Raw genomic sequence first — 17,891 nt, 5'->3', positions numbered from 1 at the left:
ATAATTGAAATGCATACCACTAATGTTAACGGTACTGTATGTGTTGCTGCTACGGTCGGTGAATCAATTACTGTTTCTGCGTTATGTGAAGATGGATCAATTGCCAATGCAACAGTCACTCCGGAAATCACCGGTGATTGCGTTGTAGGAACTTGTAGCGAAGTTGCTCTTATTCTCCAATGTCGGGAACAAACAACACAATTACCAGAAACATTTGCTACACCGTATGCAATGGGTTGTGTTCATATTCAAACTTGTGCTGACGACCAGTGTCTTGAACCAGTTATTTTTACAAACATAAGGTAAGTTTTAAATAATATGTTTCGATAACAAATCAAAGTTATTCTTCCATAATTGATAGAAATTAGGTGTTGAAGTGGTAAGTTCATTGATGATATTATTTTCTATTACATTTACTATTGTTTCTTTACCCGTTTTGTTTTAGCGTGTTGGAGAAGTCATCAGGAATAATTGAAATGCATACCACTGATGTTAACGGTACTGTATGTGTTGCTGCTACGGTCGATGAATCAATTACTGTTTCTGCGTTATGTGAAGATGGATCAATTGCCAATGCAACAGTTACTCCGGGAACCACCGGTGATTGTGTTGTAGGAACTTGTAGCGAAGTTGCTCTTATTCTCCAATGTCGGGAACAAACAACACAATTACCAGAAACATTTACTACACCGTATGCAATGGGTTGTGTTCATATTCAAACTTGGGCTGACGACCAGTGTCTTGAACCAGTTATTTTTACAAACATAAGGTAAGTTTTAAATAATATGTTTGGTTACAAATCAAAGTTATTCTTCCATAATTGATAGAAATTAAGTATTGAGGCCGTATGTTCATTGATGATATTATTTTCTATTAAATTCACTATTGTTTGTTTACCTGTTTTGTTTTAGCGTGTTGGAGAAGTCATCAGGAATAATTGAAATGCATACCACTAATGTTAACGGTACTGTATGTGTTGCTGCTACGGTCGGTGAATCAATTACTGTTTCTGCGTTATGTGAAGATGGATCAATTGCCAATGAAACAGTCACTCCGGAAACCACCGGTGATTGTGTTGTAGGAACTTGTAGCGAAGTTGCTCTTATCCTTCAATGTCGAGAACAATCAACACAATTACCAGAATCATTTACTACACCGTATGCAATGGGTTGTGTTCATATTCAAACTTGTGCTGACGACCAGTGTCTTGAACCAGTTATTTTTACAAACATAAGGTAAGTTTTATATAATATGTTTCGCTAACAAATCAAAGTTGTTCTTCCATAATTGATAGAAATTAAGTGTTGAAGTTGTAAGTTCATTGATGATATTATTTTCTATTAAATTTACTATTGTTTGTTAACCTGTTTTGTTTTAGCGTGTTGGAGAAGTCATCAGGAATAATTGAAATGTATACCACTAATGTTAACGGTACTGTATGTGTTGCTGCTACGGTCGGTGAATCAATTACTGTTTCTGCGTTATGTGAAGATGGATCAATTGCCAATGCAACAGTCACTCCGGAAACCACCGGTGATTGTGTTGTAGGAACTTGTAGCGAAGTTGCTCTTATTCTTCAATGTCGAGAACAATCAACACAATTACCAGAATCATTTACTACACCGTATGCAATGGGTTGTGTTCATATTCAAACTTGTGCTGACGACCAGTGTCTTGAACCAGTTGTTTTTACAAACATAAGGTAAGTTTTAAATAATATGTTTCGGTAACAAATCAAAGTTATTCTTCCATAATTGATAGAAATTAGGTGTTGAAGTTGTAAGTTCATTGATGATATTATTTTCTATTAAATTTACTATTGTTTGTTTACCTGTTTTGTTTTAGCGTGTTGGAGAAGTCATCAGGAATAATTGAAATGTATACCACTAATGTTAACGGTACTCTATGTGTTGCTGCTACGGTCGGTGAATCAATTACTGTTTCTGCGCTATGTGAAGATGGATCAATTGCCAATGCAACAGTCACTCCGGAAACCACCGGTGATTGTGTTGTAGGAACTTGTAGCGAAGTTGCTCTTATTCTCCAATGTCGGGAACAAACAACACAATTACCAGAAACATTTACTACACCGTATGCAATGGGTTGTGTTCATATTCAAACTTGTGCTGACGACCAGTGTCTTGAACCAGTTATTTTTATAAACATAAGGTAAGTTTTAAATATTATGTTTCGATAACAAATCAAAGTTATTCTTCCATAATTGATAGAAATTAGGTGTTGAAGTGGTAAGTTCATTGATGATATTATTTTCTATTACATTTACTATTGTTTCTTTACCCGTTTTGTTTTAGCGTGTTGGAGAAGTCATCAGGAATAATTGAAATGCATACCACCAATGTTAACGGTACTGTATGTGTTGCTGCTACGGTCGATGAATCAATTACTGTTTCTGCGTTATGTGAAGATGGATCAATTGCCAATGCAACAGTCACTCCGGAAACCACCGGTGATTGTGTTGTAGGAACTTGTAGCGAAGCTGCTCTTATTCTCCAATGTCGAGAACAAACAACACAATTACCAGAAACATTTACTACACCGTATGCAATGGGTTGTGTTCATATTCAAACTTGTGCTGACGACCAGTGTCTTGAACCAGTTATTTTTACAAACATAAGGTAAGTTTTAAATAATATGTTTGGTTACAAATCAAAGTTATTCTTCCATAATTGATAGAAATTAAGTATTGAGGCCGTATGTTCATTGATGATATTATTTTCTATTAAATTTACTATTGTTTGTTTACTTGTTTTGTTTTAGCGTGTTGGAGAAGTCATCAGGAATAATTGAAATGCATACCACTAATGTTAACGGTACTGTATGTGTTGCTGCTACGGTCGGTGAACCAATTACTGTTTCTGCGTTATGTGAAGATGGATCAATTGCCAATGCAACAGTCACTCCGGAAACCACCGGTGATTGTGTTGTAGGAACTTGTAGCGAAGTTGCTCTTATCCTTCAATGTCGAGAACAATCAACGCAATTACCAGAATCATTTACTACACCGTATTCAATGGGATGTGTTCATATTCAAACTTGTGCTGACGACCAGTGTCTTGAACCAGTTATTTTTACAAACATAAGGTAAGTTTTATATAATATGTTTCGCTAACAAATCAAAGTTGTTCTTTCATAATTGATAGAAATTAAGTGTTGAAGTTGTAAGTTCATTGATGATATTATTTTCTATTAAATTTACTATTGTTTGTTAACCTGTTTTGTTTTAGCGTGTTGGAGAAGTCATCAGGAATAATTGAAATGTATACCACTAATGTTAACGGTACTGTATGTGTTGCTGCTACGGTCGGTGAATCAATTACTGTTTCTGCGTTATGTGAAGATGGATCAATTGCCAATGCAACAGTCACTCCGGAAACCACCGGTGATTGTGTTGTAGGAACTTGTAGCGAAGTTGCTCTTATTCTTCAATGTCGAGAACAATCAACACAATTACCAGAATCATTTACTACACCGTATGCAATGGGTTGTGTTCATATTCAAACTTGTGCTGACGACCAGTGTCTTGAACCAGTTGTTTTTACAAACATAAGGTAAGTTTTAAATAATATGTTTCGGTAACAAATCAAAGTTATTCTTCCATAATTGATAGAAATTAGGTGTTGAAGTTGTAAGTTCATTGATGATATTATTTTCTATTAAATTTACTATTGTTTGTTTACCTGTTTTGTTTTAGCGTGTTGGAGAAGTCATCGGGAATAATTGAAATGCATACCACTAATGTTAACGGTACTGTATGTGTTGCTGCTACGGTCGGTGAATCAATTACTGTTTCTGCGTTATGTGAAGATGGATCAATTGCCAATGCAACAGTCACTCCGGAAACCACCGGCGATTGTGTTGTAGGAACTTGTAGCGAAGTTGCTCTTATTCTCCAATGTCTGGAACAAACAACACAATTACCAGAAACATTTACTACACCGTATGCAATGGGTTGTGTTAATATTCAAACTTGTGCTGACGACCAGTGTCTTGAACCAGTTGTTTTTACAAACATAAGGTAAGTTTTAAATAATATGTTTCGGTAACAAATCAAAGTTATTCTTCCATAATTGATAGAAATTAGGTGTTGAAGTTGTAAGTTCATTGATGATATTATTTTCTATTAAATTTACTATTGTTTGTTTACCTGTTTTGTTTTAGCGTGTTGGAGAAGTCATCAGGAATAATTGAAATGTATACCACTAATGTTAACGGTACTGTATGTGTTGCTGCTACGGTCGGTGAATCAATTACTGTTTCTGCGTTATGTGAAGATGGATCAATTGCCAATGCAACAGTCACTCCGGAAACCACCGGTGATTGTGTTGTAGGAACTTGTAGCGAAGTTGCTCTTATTCTCCAATGTCGGGAACAAACAACACAATTACCAGAAACATTTACTACACCGTATGCAATGGGTTGTGTTCAAATTCAAACTTGTGGTGACGACCAGTGTAATATTCCTATTGAAAGACATAATATATCGTAAGACATTTTAGTTTATTATGTTATCTTTTTCTATTGTCATTTTTCGCTTAAATTGTAATGTTCATCTTCGATAGTTGGTAATTGCTGTGTGTTCGGTATGAATGTATTTTCATGCTTTTAATGATTGACTGCTTCATTGTATGAGATATTTTCAAGCTCTTCAAGAATTCAAAACTTACTGTTCTATTTTGTTTTCAATTAGGCCTAATCCTTTTTTAATTATGTTGGACAGCTTGACCATTCAATTTCGGACGCGGAGTAGAACAGTTAATAGCAGAAATAAACAATCTCTGGTGGCAGAACGTTTATAAATGCTATTCATAGTGTGTCGTTGATCGGTCTGTGCGCGATGCGTTATTAACAAATCAGGTGTGTTAAATACACTATTTTATATTGATGTGTTGTCATTGCTAGCTATTATGACCTGATATTTTTAAAAAATAGTCAATTTCCATGAGTGGAATGGTAGCCATACAAATAATTCCACGAGGTGAATATAAGACATTTTCACTGAATGAAATTATTTGTTCTATTACACGAATATAAAACACTTTTTTTTAATACTAATTTTAATGACTGGCTGGGCAATGCCTAAATCGTATGGATGGGTACCAGAACACTTATAGACGGCGGACACTTCTGGTTGGTTTTCGAATGCGATCAGCCAACCGTCTCTTGTCCTGCGTGGTTTCTCGCTTTGTAGTTATAAACCACGCACATATAACGAAATTCACGAAAACACGTACTCTAGTAACCAAATTTTACTCTCATTATAACGAACGAAATCATGATGACGCAGGAGTTCAATGTACTGTACGATCATCCAATCAAATGACAAGAATCCATGGCATTTTGTGTGGCTCTCTACTATTGTCCTCCAATTTACAGCTTACAATGCACAATAATTAGAGATACTAGAAAATTTCAAGTGTTCTTATGTATTACTTATATTTTTTACCGGTTTTTAATTTAAATTTTTTTTTATTTAATACGCATCCAACAGCGAGCAACTTGGCAGTTACAAGATGGATAAACTATTTTATAATGTATTGTGCTTATAAACTAAGTCTCATTTTAAGGCGTAATATAGAGAGTGGAGTTGAAAGAGTCATGAGTTACAACACTTTTACTATGTCCGGATTGAACCTTATACCTTGAGATTGGAAGGCAAGCAAATTAACAACCAAGTTACAGCTCCCCTACGCACTATTTCTATTTTTATAATACTGATTATTAAAGTTGATTAGATTACTATATTAAACGTGCCTACAATTTTACTTTAGTATTTCGAAATCTGATTCTGTGACCATGTACATGACTAATGACAAGGGACGTATTTGTGCTGAGGTTCCTGTTGGCGAGACTGTGAATGTATCAGCAGTTTGCTTTGATGATACGCTAATTAGTAAAACTGTTACGATTAGTTCACCTGGTAGCTGTTCTGAAAATGAATGTTTTGACGTTGTACTCGAATGTATTAGTTCATCCACTGTAGCTGTTCCGACAACAACATCCTTTTGTAAGTACCTTCATATGTTATTACAGTTAATTCTTCAGTAACCATTTCTATAATATGTAAATAAGATTTTATATTTGTATTTACCTGTGTAAATTGTAACTATCTCATTTAATTAGAAGTTAATCAGTATTTTACGCTCAAATATTTTTGGAATTGGTCATGTTTAGTTATGTTAAAATATTACTTTATAATTAGCAATAATAATAATAATAACAAAATACATTATGTTTGATTTTAAATTACTAGTGCTACTTATCATTGAGTGTCCAGCAGACGTCACGCTTCCAACTGGAGTAGGGTTAAACTATGCAATTGTTGAATTGGATGAGCCCACTATCAATGGAGCTTATGGTGACTTTTATGTAAATGTTATTCCAGAAGAAACTAAATTTCTAATCGGCCAACACAACGTGTCATATACAGCACAAGACAGTTTGGGGCGACATGCATCCTGTGTTTACTACATTACCATCGCAGGTATATTTTATTCATAGTTAAATGTTTACTAACGAATTTATCAGGTAACCTACATTTTCTATACCTGTTTCGTTTGTAATAATTATAGCATTACATCTGACACAATCCAAGAGATAGGAATCGATCGTTTATTCCTTTTGTGTGGAATCAACGTATCAACGTTGTGTCGGTCTACTTCTTTCTTATGCAAATTTGATCATCACCGGTGACTGCGAATCTGCGCTTACGCAATCTTAGTTTTTAGTAAAAAACCAGTGATCCACGAAGAAAGTTTAAGATGGTGATTCGACGACATCAGGCCTACACCAAGGGAAATATATTTAGTAAATACATAGTGTATTTCCTTTTAAAATAATACATGTTAAACAGAATTTACATTATTAAGCTGTGTAACTATGGTGTCCCAAATTGTACACAGTTTAGTAAGTGTATTTTGAAAAACAAACTATTGAAATGGATATTAGATCTAATTCATTCACTATAATTAGCCGCCTCAGCTCATCCGAACTTGTTGATGTTGACTACTGGTATGTAGTGGATGCTGACAGGACCACAATATAAAACAGGTTTTTCTTTTAACTGATTGTGTAATCCTGTATAAATATGTATTTATATGTAAATATGTAGTTGCACAATTTGCCAGTCATATTTGTTTACGTCATCATTCCATGTTTTTCTTTTTGCTTTTTGGAGAAATGAAAAGGAGAAAAAAAAGAAAAGTTTAGTAACTGTATGTTGATATTCATGTTCTTAATGATTTTACTGGTTGTATATTTATTTTCATAATGTGAGAAATTATTTAGAGGATTAGGGTTACGTTATTATTTAGGAACGATGGTCTATTATGGCCCAGTACCAACGATAGTGCACGATGTTTTGTTCGGTAGAAAAAAAAACACCGTACGGGAATCAGCTGTTTTAAATATTCTATATATTGATCAATTTGATTTTTGTGTATTATGATCTTTACGTAGATCACAAAGAATGTACATAAATTTCACCTACAAAAAAAAATATAAATATATATCATTTTTATTTTAGATATGGAACCCCCAAGAATAACATGTCCAAGTAATATCAATACAATGCTGACTATTAACACGAATAGCATTGTTATTATATGGAATGATGCAATCGCTACAGACAATGCTGGCGGGGTTACTGTCATACCCTTCGCCAGTAATATGTATGTCTCTGGAGATTCATTTGAAGAAGGCACATATACATTAATGTACGTTGCAATTGATGACGAAGGACTGAATTCTATGTGTTCCTTTACAATTGAAATAACTGGTAAGTGAGGGTACATATCACTTGAAAAGAACATATATCCCACAAAATGTTTATGATGAAGATGACATTTATTATTTGAAACACTTTTTAAGTGAAAAAATAAACACGTTTGGGGGTCAATTAAACAAATGTAGGTTTTTGTAGATAAGCTCTTTTGTCAAGCTACAAATACAAATACGTTTATTCATCAAATCATAACGTGAAAATAATTAATGATTTGTACAATGTTTTTCTTGAAGACTAAAAACAAATAATTATTTACAAACAAATGTAATTAATCTTTTTACGAATAAAATAACCCCCAAAAATTGGTGTTTTGCATGAATGTACAGTAATAGTTCAACATGTATATATACAGGGTAGTTATATATCTAATTTTGAGATATGCATGTAAAGGTAAAGGACATCACAGTACGGCATTAGCATAAATTGTAACCGCAATTCGCCTAAAAAAGTGAGGCCTTTTCTTTTACTAAAATGGTATACGTAAATACTGTTGTCACTGCCTTCTTTACTAACAGGTGCTTCCTGCAACGTGGGGTTTTTCCGCTGTCCAGAAAAGTGTATAGCAGACAGATTCAAGTGTGATGGCTTACCGGATTGTCAAGACGCGTTTGATGAATCAGAAGAAAATTGTGGTATGTTAAATACTTTTTAAAACCCAATACTTTGCTATCTTTAGTGAGTTGAACATTCCCAGATAATTGAGATATCTAAAATGTGTTCCTAATTCGTTACACAATTATAGGGTCCTGCCTTTCAACCGAGTTCCGTTGTCCTAACAGTTCAAAATGTATCCAAGAGTGTTATGTTTGTGACAACTATTTCGATTGCTATAACAGTGCCGAAGAAGAAGAGTCGTTTTGCTCAGGTTTTGTATTTTTCTAATTCATTTTATCTAATATTATTGCTATAATATTCTTTTTCAAAATAAACCATTTATTATTCGGAGTACATTTATCATCATTTATCCACATGAGCAACCGATGTATTATGTTATAATGTTGTAGCCATCAAAAGTAGGCTAAAAATACAAACACAGAATGAAAATATACATGCCTTGAAAGATTATGTGATGTTCTGTACCGTAAAAATAACAATTTTATGTATTTTATATCAAAGGATTTTGCAAGTGGGATATTTCAATAATACCTGATGCTGTTATTATAGAAGGAACGAAATGTAATTTTGGAATTGGAGAAAACATAACATATAGCTGTTTTAGAGGGTATACTTTAGTTGGTATGCCAGTTAGTCCTTGTCTGATCGGCGGTGTGTTTCAGTTCCCTAGTTGTTACGGTTGGTATAAAATTGGCATACGTTACCTATTATAGACATAATAGACATAATAGAACTATTCTTACATAAGTTTATATACAAAAAAAATGGCTTTTAATTGTGTAATGGTCTAAATAATTTGGTTGTTGGAAATTAACAATGTTTTTGTTAAAACAGCTGATTGTCCTCAACTCTCGGTTGATGGTGTTGTGATTACTGGTTCGTATACGCATGGTAGTAACTTGCAATTTGTTTGTGAAATGGACGGGTATGAGCTTGTTCCAACTTCAGCTGTCGCTACAACTTGTAACAATGGAATATATGATCAGCCTGCTCCTCGTGGGTGTCGAGGTATGTATGCCGACAATAAACTCAATGAGTAACATTTTATTTAAACTCAGGCTATTTTCCTTAAAGTAAAAAAGAAATAGTATTAGTTACTCTGCACACTTATAAATTATAATAATAATATTTTTTGTTTTTTTGTGCTCAAGATATTGATGAGTGTACAGAAAATCCTTATACATGTGATCAAATTGGAACTTGTATCAACGAAGACGGTGGTTTCAGATGTGAATGTCCTGATGGATATGTTGTTAATGGTACACAATGCAATGGTAAAGTGTAATATTTATTTCACAAATCTTTACCATTTATTTTAATTAAATATTTAACTTTGCATTTAATGTTAATGTTTTCTCTCGTTTGCTCTCACTCATTCACATATTATTCGTTTTCTCCTAATAATATGTAATACTTTCTAAACAAAGACCAAATATTCTTCTATTTCTTCCTTTTCGTTAATATTATAAATAGAGCAACATATATATTTTCTATTTTAAGATATAAACGAATGCCTTCTGATTAACGAATGTGCAGAAATTGGTTCCATGTGCTTCAACAATGACGGAAGTTACACATGTGAATGTGGTGAAGGTTTCTTTGGAGATGGATATAATTGTGAAGGTAATGAACTACGTTTTACCCAAATAACATGTTGTAGATTTGGTCATTTTTGTTATTTATTTATTTATTTTTTATTTATTCGGTATATTAAAAATACAGCCAATTACAAAACGACGGTCAAGGACTGAAATGAATTGCATTACAAAAATATAAAAATTTGATAAAATTGCTATAAAAATAGAACCATCCTATTAAAATTAAATATCGTACCATGAATTAAAAAAACATACATGAATAAAAAACATCAAAACATTCACTTATTAAATATCTTTAAAATACTGGGGTACCAAATTACAACAAGGAACCAAACAAGGCCCATTGACTTAACGAAAAAAAAGGGCTAGTGGTGCCTATTAATTATATCAACCATGGTGGGAACTGGAGACGACCTAAGTCTGCTGGTTTTACAATGAGGTAATTCGACAAAACGGTTGACTCTGAGAGACCGAGCTGGCTTATGAAGAGGGGGAAGTATTTATCTAAACAGCTCGTTATTGCAGTAATACGAGAGAATAAAGCAATTCATTTTAAATAGGACTTTAGATGTCACGGCGAACTGTTATGCTGCATGCTTCGCGCATCGAAAATTTATTAATTTTATTGACTGTTGCCTCCTTTATTATCGACAATTGTTCTCTTTTTACGCTTTGACGGAGTTTAAAACTCCCTGATTGCTCTTGATATTCTTTCTATTGTTTGGGGCTTTTCTTTATAAATGTGCTCTCCCTGCCTTATTTTAGTATTGCCATATCTCTTAATTGATAGATAACATGATTAAAACAACAATAATTATACGATGTTAACAACGATAAAATAACATTATTCTATTATATATTCCAGTTGATTTCTTCTTTCCGTGGGGTACCGAACAAGGTGACGACAGTCTAAATACCCTTTATGAATTGTCTTCCAATGATATACCAGAGAAGGTATCGCCGACTTTTAAACCTACCAATGGATTTCCATTCCATGGCGATTTTATATACAGTATATACGTAAGTACCCCCTACTGTGTATACTGAGAGTACACAAATCAACATTTATGATTTTCTATCCTATGTCAGTTAAGTGTTTTGAACTGTTTTCAATATATGTCAATACAATCTCACTGTTATTATTGTACGGAGACAGATAGACTCCCAAATAATTCGTTTTAGGTTTTTGTTTTGTTTTAGAAAACATTACCACACATAGAACCATTCCATAAACAATAGTTCTAGGTTTTCTTTAACGAAAACCATTAAAAACTAAATTTGAAATTATTTTATGTACTACCTGTAGTGTACTGAAAATGGAGCAATTGTTTTGTCTCAAGAAAATGCTCCAAAATATGGACTGGCAAATCCACCAACCGATGGTCTCTACAGAAACTACCCGTTTAAAGTTATCGCTCCGTTCTGGGCGGATTCCGATTTATCGGGTGACATTGGTGAAGTGTATTACAACGTAAGTATAATTGTGCACGGTATGCCTACATTATTCTGATCAGTAGCATATCGAAAAACAACTAATCCTACTTAGTTTATAAAGGTATTCACTGTCATAGGCTGTCTAGTCATATTGTAGTAGCACACTCTTATTCTCGTCAAATAAATACTAAGTCCTACCAGATTTGAAAATGATAAGACATTATGAAAACCAATAAAATAAACCATAGACATAGACATAGACCATGCACTATAATAGCTATTTTAGTTTACAACGGTGTAATACTACTATTCAACAATAAAAATTTTACTTTTACTAGTCAAATGCAACAACTGTTGTTTTCCAAATTTAGGTGTACCAAAATAATATGGACACAGGAGGTGAACGTGACATAGAAATGTTAGCATTAGCATCAAATCGCACAAGGCAATTTTCAAGTCAATTGGGAATTCTGAATCTCGACGATAATTGGATGGGCAAGTGGATGTTGGTTGTAACATGGGAGAAAATACCGCAATATCCGGTAGAAAATAATGATGGGAAGGTAATACTTTGCACTATATTTTTTAGTTCATGCTAAATAATGGTGAAGCAAAAGTATTGCGCGTGTTGTTGTAACTTACCGCTTGAAGAGTACAGGTTATATTTTCTACCTTTTACCATTTCCTGACGATTAGTATACATTGAATACAATACCAAACTAACACTACATATTATGCAAAACTAAGAGATATCAGAATAATCAAATCCCTTACTTGGTAAATTGATAACATCAGCAGAATTTTAATCTATCTTTCTTCCTTACGACATTTTATTATTTTTACCATTGAATGTCATGCTTTTATAATCTCTTAATATTCGAGTGATTATAAATTTAATTCTTATTTCTGCCTTCGGGCTGCTATGTCTTCGTTTTTTCGATTTGTCTTATTTAACTACTGAATATTCCAGAAGAAAAAGTGGGTGGAGCGGTGTGTGAAAAGGAGGTAATGAAATTGCTTCTGCACGCCACAGTAAAATTTATAGCATAGTAAACCAATGCATAACACACATGTTCATTCTAATATTTACAGACGGCAACCTTCCAAGCAGCACTTATCACAGACGGTGTGTATAGTTTTACATTATTTAATTATGAGATCAATGGGATGCAGTGGAATCCAGATGTTCTTGATAAGAAAAATGTGATTATTGGTTATGGAGTCGGAGTAAATGGAGAATACAACAACGTCCAGCTAAATTCAAATTATTTTCCAACTGCTAACTCAAGATATTCTCCAGATTCCACGAGTAATACTGGCTTAAATGGTCAATGGTTCTTTAGATTGGAAATGAATACCGAAAATACGGTCAATTACAGGCAATATTGTATGGATTGGAGAAACACAGAATCGAGTAACCTATGGTGGTTAAGTGGATTTGGAGTATGTCCATGCGTACATACACAGAGTTCCAACGATCTATCTTTTGGAAATAGTAGACGCGGACGTGCATCCCGAACATCTTCTGTTTCGTCAGAACTGGTAGACGCCATTAACGCCGCGGATGGTGAGTTATTACTTGTATATGTTATAATTCAAAACTTTATTGTCATCATAGCCAGTGTGATTTGACGTAAATCATCAATAATACAACTTTTAAAGAATCATCATTACCGATTAAGAGGGCAGTCGTAAAATGGTCATTATAGTGTTACTATTGTGACAGTGATGGTAAATACATAAGCAAAACTACATGTAGCATAGTGTAACATCGGTCTCTCCCATTTCTATCAACATATTTCCTCGTCAACAAACGTGGTCTCTGCTTGACCACACTATACTATAGAGAGACTTATTCTATTTAGATATAATATAAATCTAAAATAAGTATATATTTATGTTTTAGGAAACCCCTTTTGTCTGCAGACGCAAGTTGCATCATGGTCAGGAGCGGGTATGACATGTTGTTACAGGGGAGATGGGTCACTCATTGAAGGATATGGAGGCAATGTGTTTTCAAGTAGTTTCGTGGAACGATATCATTTTGTTGGGAACAATTTCTTTCTATTTTTCCTACATTTCTGTAAGTCGGTAATATAATTGGTGTAGAATTATATGCTTGTGATATTCAATTACTGTTAAGATCATTTACAGAAAAAGATTTAAAATATTACATATAACAATATCAGATCGATTCTAAAACCGCAGAAATTAACAGCAAACCGTACATAAACATAAATAAAATACAAAACTATATTTGGAAAGAAGTGTTAGATAGAAATAGCAACAGGGACTGACACATTACAATATAAAACAAAATATTAAAAATTAAAAATGAAAGAAAAAGAGAAAAAAAAAAGAAAAAAAACAATTGACAATTGAATTTGGTTTTTCTTTCATACAACGTACCCTTTCGATACCAAGTTTCTTGTAAAAAATAAAACCGGTAGGCATTTCTTATAATGATTAATAATCATTTAATTTACACACGGTATTACACTTTGTATGTGGTTAATAACAATAAAAAAAACCTTTATTTTAGACTTGGATTGGATTCCCCGCCACGTTTGCTGTGCTGAATCAAATGATCCTTACTATTGTAACTTATATGCGGAGGTAAGACCAAAAGGTACTTGCCAAGGATACATACCACCAAATATCGGTAAGTCTTGTGAAAACAGATAGACCGACAGACGGACCGACTATTGGGGCGGATAGTTGGACTGATAGATGGAGATTAATGCACGGACTGACAAATAGTATATAGATAGACAAAAATAGATAAATAAAAACAAAATTATCTAATGTTTACTTCATACAGGTATAATTAACTATTAAACATATGTAGGCCTAACTACTGTAATTCTAATAAAATGAAATGACACATTCTTTCTTCCAAAGAACCCGAAATGTAGTCATGGCGATGATTGTGTGCCCGTTAACAAAATATTTAGAACAACAAGTCAGAATAGGCTAATACAATTTACTACTACTTACAACCTAAAACTTAACCTTAGACTAACCATACAAGTTTGTTTCGTCTTTATTTGTAAATTATATATATTTTACAAAATAATAAAGACGAAACAAACTTTTATGATTAGTTTAATTTAGTGGAAAATACGCAAAACACTTATAATAATGATTAATAATGATACCACTAAAACAACAATGAAATTGTATTTAGGATGGGTATTTGGTGATCCGCACATGCGTACGCTGGATGGTCTTGAATATACATTTAATGGAATCGGGGAATATTTACTTTTGAATGTCAACGACGAATTCATGTTACAAGGACGAATGCAGAAATTTAGGAACGATGTAGATGCTACAGTCTTTACAGCAATTGCAGCTCAGGCTGCTTTTACTAAAGTAAATATTATTTTTAATAGTTAGTAGGTAGATAACATTTATAAAGCCAGTGACATTACATAACTATTGTTTTGTATAGAATTATGTTTTAATACTTAGGCCTAACATTAATGCAAGTTTAAAGTCAAGTGGAAATCAATACAATTATCAAAATGAGTATTTTATTCCAAATTTCACAAATAGCTTGATTTAAATAAATCGGAATGAGTAAAACTAGAGTTATAGAATCAACATTTCAACTACATCACATCTGCGGCTATTCCTCATCTTCATAGTTTTTCATTATTATAAATTCCAGATACCACTGTGTGGTTTGTATTTATACAGTTATTTGTAATAATATTTTACTTGATTTACAGGTGGAGTTTAAATTAAATTCGAATGCTAGTGATTTCGAAATTGTTGTCAATGGTAGCATTGCTGTTAATAAAACAGACTTGGGCAATGGTAATATAAATTATTTTTACTTCATGAAATGTTTGATGACAATACTGCAAATAATTAATGTGTGTGCATTGTACGACGAAAATATTTTATGAGTTGAAAGATTGACTATTATTGAACAGTCCTGGCTTCGTATATTCTCTCCAATAAAACGTTAATTTTATGTTATGTCACCTGCTTTTCTGTAAAGTAAGTAAGTAAATCTGCTGATTCGAATTAATCATTGTCGACAGCCGATTCAATTACGATATCCTGTCTAGCGACAATGAACAGTACTGGCGATCAACAGACCCAACTCACAGAACCCAACACCTAAATATATTTTTAAATTATTTGAAAGGCAAAGCTGGGATTTAGAGTTATAAACGGCGTATACAAAATGCTTGCTTTTGTCACCAGTCTTATCAGCCACAAGCCTGGCGTACAGTATCTATAATTTGTCAAAGGCAAATTACACTATGTAATACATTGTATTGTATTGTGATATGAATCCGCATGTGACGCCTGGCTTTTATGCCATAAACCTATCCTAACACCACATTTACATAATACACTCGATACGATACATAATGATGTGACACTGTTTTACAACAAGTAAGTAAGTAAGTAAGTAAGTAAGTAAGTATAGGCCTAATGATAATGTATTTGATTTCTTTTCTTCTGTAGAACCGTATGTTTCAGAAGCTGATAGCACTTTCTCGATAAGTCTTCCTTCTGGTAATTCAACTGCTAACCGTGTTGTTGCCGCATGGTCATCTGGTATTTCTCTATCAATTGGGTTAGTTGAAACAGCACTAGACATAGTTGCATCCATTCCTGACAGTTATAAAGGACAAACAAACGGCTTATACGGTAGGCTTACTAATGTATTTTATTTGTTTCGAAGAACCCTATAATTATCCATAAACGTAGGGATTATTAGTGTTATACTGAAGTACACTCACATAAATATCATCACAAAACAAGTTATATTATAGTACTATAATAATTTGAATTCATCCAACAATTTGTTACTGCAATTTTGAAATTAATCATATTTTGTAGGTGTTTGGAATGACAACGTTACTGATGACTTTCTTCTACCGAACGACACAACACTTGTTATTGAACCAAACACAACCGTAACAGACAGTTATGCTTTCCAGTTTGCAAGCACATGTAAGAATGAATAAAATCCAAACAAGAAATATGAATAAATACCGATCGCAATTAATAATAAAAATGCCCTTTCTAACCTTGTATGCAAATTTAGCTTTCTTGTAGCTTTTAGTTATTATTATTTTATTAAAATTACACTATGGAAAACATGAGATAAACAAAAACGGGATAGGCAGTGACATACATAATACATATAACATAAGTACCGTATGTGACTACAGGTTATTTACAGCGAAGCAGGATTTAACATGTGTTTAGGAATGTGAAGAATTAACTTCTGATGTAAAATCTTTATTTTAAAACAAATATTAGAAATACTAAAAAGAATACATTTTTTATTTTTTTGTTTTTTTAAGGGAGAACAACAAACGAAACATCATTGTTTACCTATGTCGATGGTGAGACATGGTACTCTGTAAATAACGTTACATTTAAGCCAGTGTTCTTCGAAGATTTGGTTCAGATCCATGAAGGAACTGATTTCTACGACCAGGCAGTAGAAATGTGTGGAAATGATAAAATGTGTCTGTTTGACTCTCTAATTACGAGTGATCTTTCTTTTGGTGAAATCACAAAGTCAACCAATGAAAATAACAACAATGATTTAGACGAATTGGGTAAATAATAATGTTTACAAATTACATCGTCAGTGTACGAAAATATATCAAATACCATATAAAATATGCACTGATGCACATTAATGGTAACTTTTATTTCTAAAATCTTTAAATTAGAAATGTGTTTAGATTATGTTATACATGCGTATTGTTGATAGGTCAGAAAGGATTATTTCCGAAACAATACAAATATATTTTTTAACATGATACATACAAAATATCTAAACATTGACACCTATATTCATGACAACGGCGGCATGTACCTACTGTAATTACCTTGGATGTATTACAATTTTGTTCCAAGTTATTTACAAAAGCAATAAACAAAGAATATAAACCTATTTTGGCTAGAAATTTCACCCTTACACTATAATATCTTACTTCTACCACTACTATTATGAAAATGGTTATACTGACACTGTAATAGTATTGTGTATAGAGGTTTTGTCCTGTCTCGTTTACTGTTTAAGTGCTAACAAATAATTTTGGTTTATATAATTAAGACTTTACAAGTAATAATAAGTTACATTTCTCTTTCTTTTAAAGATAACTTCCCACCAAATATTACGAGTGTCCTTGCTATTTCTCCTGCTAATGCTCTGAATGGTACAAACCAACTGTTGGCGATGGTAGGCATTCAGTACATATTAAGAGTTGTTGCAACAGACCCAGAAGACAGTCCTGTAACGTACTCCCTTGAAGATTCTGTTCCTGGTGCTGGTATTGATACAGGTAAGAAATTATGAGAAACTAACTAAATTAATTTGATACATATCAGTTATTGGAAATGTTAAATATTGACACTCTATACATTCAATCTGGCCATTATATTTTACAAAAGTCCATTTT

The 17,891-nt window shown here is 33.1% G+C and overlaps 1 protein-coding gene across 1 annotated transcript in view; it reads left to right on the top strand.

Moving 5' to 3' along the window:
- The first annotated feature begins 4,419 nt into the window (after nucleotides 1–4,419).
- The window catches only part of LOC144845723 (uncharacterized), a 28,541-nt gene continuing 15,069 nt past the window's right edge, over nucleotides 4,420–17,891 (top strand). Inside the window, exons 1-22 of the mRNA XM_078703151.1 lie at nucleotides 4,420–4,503; nucleotides 5,790–6,025; nucleotides 6,272–6,502; nucleotides 7,544–7,795; nucleotides 8,317–8,433; nucleotides 8,544–8,666; nucleotides 8,918–9,094; nucleotides 9,251–9,424; nucleotides 9,568–9,690; nucleotides 9,917–10,039; nucleotides 10,880–11,034; nucleotides 11,321–11,485; nucleotides 11,820–12,011; nucleotides 12,541–13,015; nucleotides 13,355–13,531; nucleotides 13,991–14,110; nucleotides 14,636–14,823; nucleotides 15,183–15,270; nucleotides 15,934–16,119; nucleotides 16,312–16,425; nucleotides 16,782–17,042; nucleotides 17,589–17,774. Coding sequence (XP_078559277.1) covers nucleotides 4,433–4,503; nucleotides 5,790–6,025; nucleotides 6,272–6,502; nucleotides 7,544–7,795; nucleotides 8,317–8,433; nucleotides 8,544–8,666; nucleotides 8,918–9,094; nucleotides 9,251–9,424; nucleotides 9,568–9,690; nucleotides 9,917–10,039; nucleotides 10,880–11,034; nucleotides 11,321–11,485; nucleotides 11,820–12,011; nucleotides 12,541–13,015; nucleotides 13,355–13,531; nucleotides 13,991–14,110; nucleotides 14,636–14,823; nucleotides 15,183–15,270; nucleotides 15,934–16,119; nucleotides 16,312–16,425; nucleotides 16,782–17,042; nucleotides 17,589–17,774 — 3,934 coding nt within the window. The 5' untranslated portion in view covers nucleotides 4,420–4,432. The remainder of the gene's footprint in view (nucleotides 4,504–5,789; nucleotides 6,026–6,271; nucleotides 6,503–7,543; nucleotides 7,796–8,316; nucleotides 8,434–8,543; nucleotides 8,667–8,917; nucleotides 9,095–9,250; nucleotides 9,425–9,567; nucleotides 9,691–9,916; nucleotides 10,040–10,879; nucleotides 11,035–11,320; nucleotides 11,486–11,819; nucleotides 12,012–12,540; nucleotides 13,016–13,354; nucleotides 13,532–13,990; nucleotides 14,111–14,635; nucleotides 14,824–15,182; nucleotides 15,271–15,933; nucleotides 16,120–16,311; nucleotides 16,426–16,781; nucleotides 17,043–17,588; nucleotides 17,775–17,891) is intronic.

The sequence above is a fragment of the Antedon bifida genome, chromosome 6, assembly GCF_963402885.1.
Source record: "Antedon bifida chromosome 6, ecAntBifi1.1, whole genome shotgun sequence".
In the NCBI taxonomy this organism is placed as follows: Eukaryota; Metazoa; Echinodermata; class Crinoidea; order Comatulida; family Antedonidae; genus Antedon; species Antedon bifida.
Note: the sequence above shows the minus strand (reverse complement) of the source record. Positions and strands in the feature narration are given on the sequence as shown.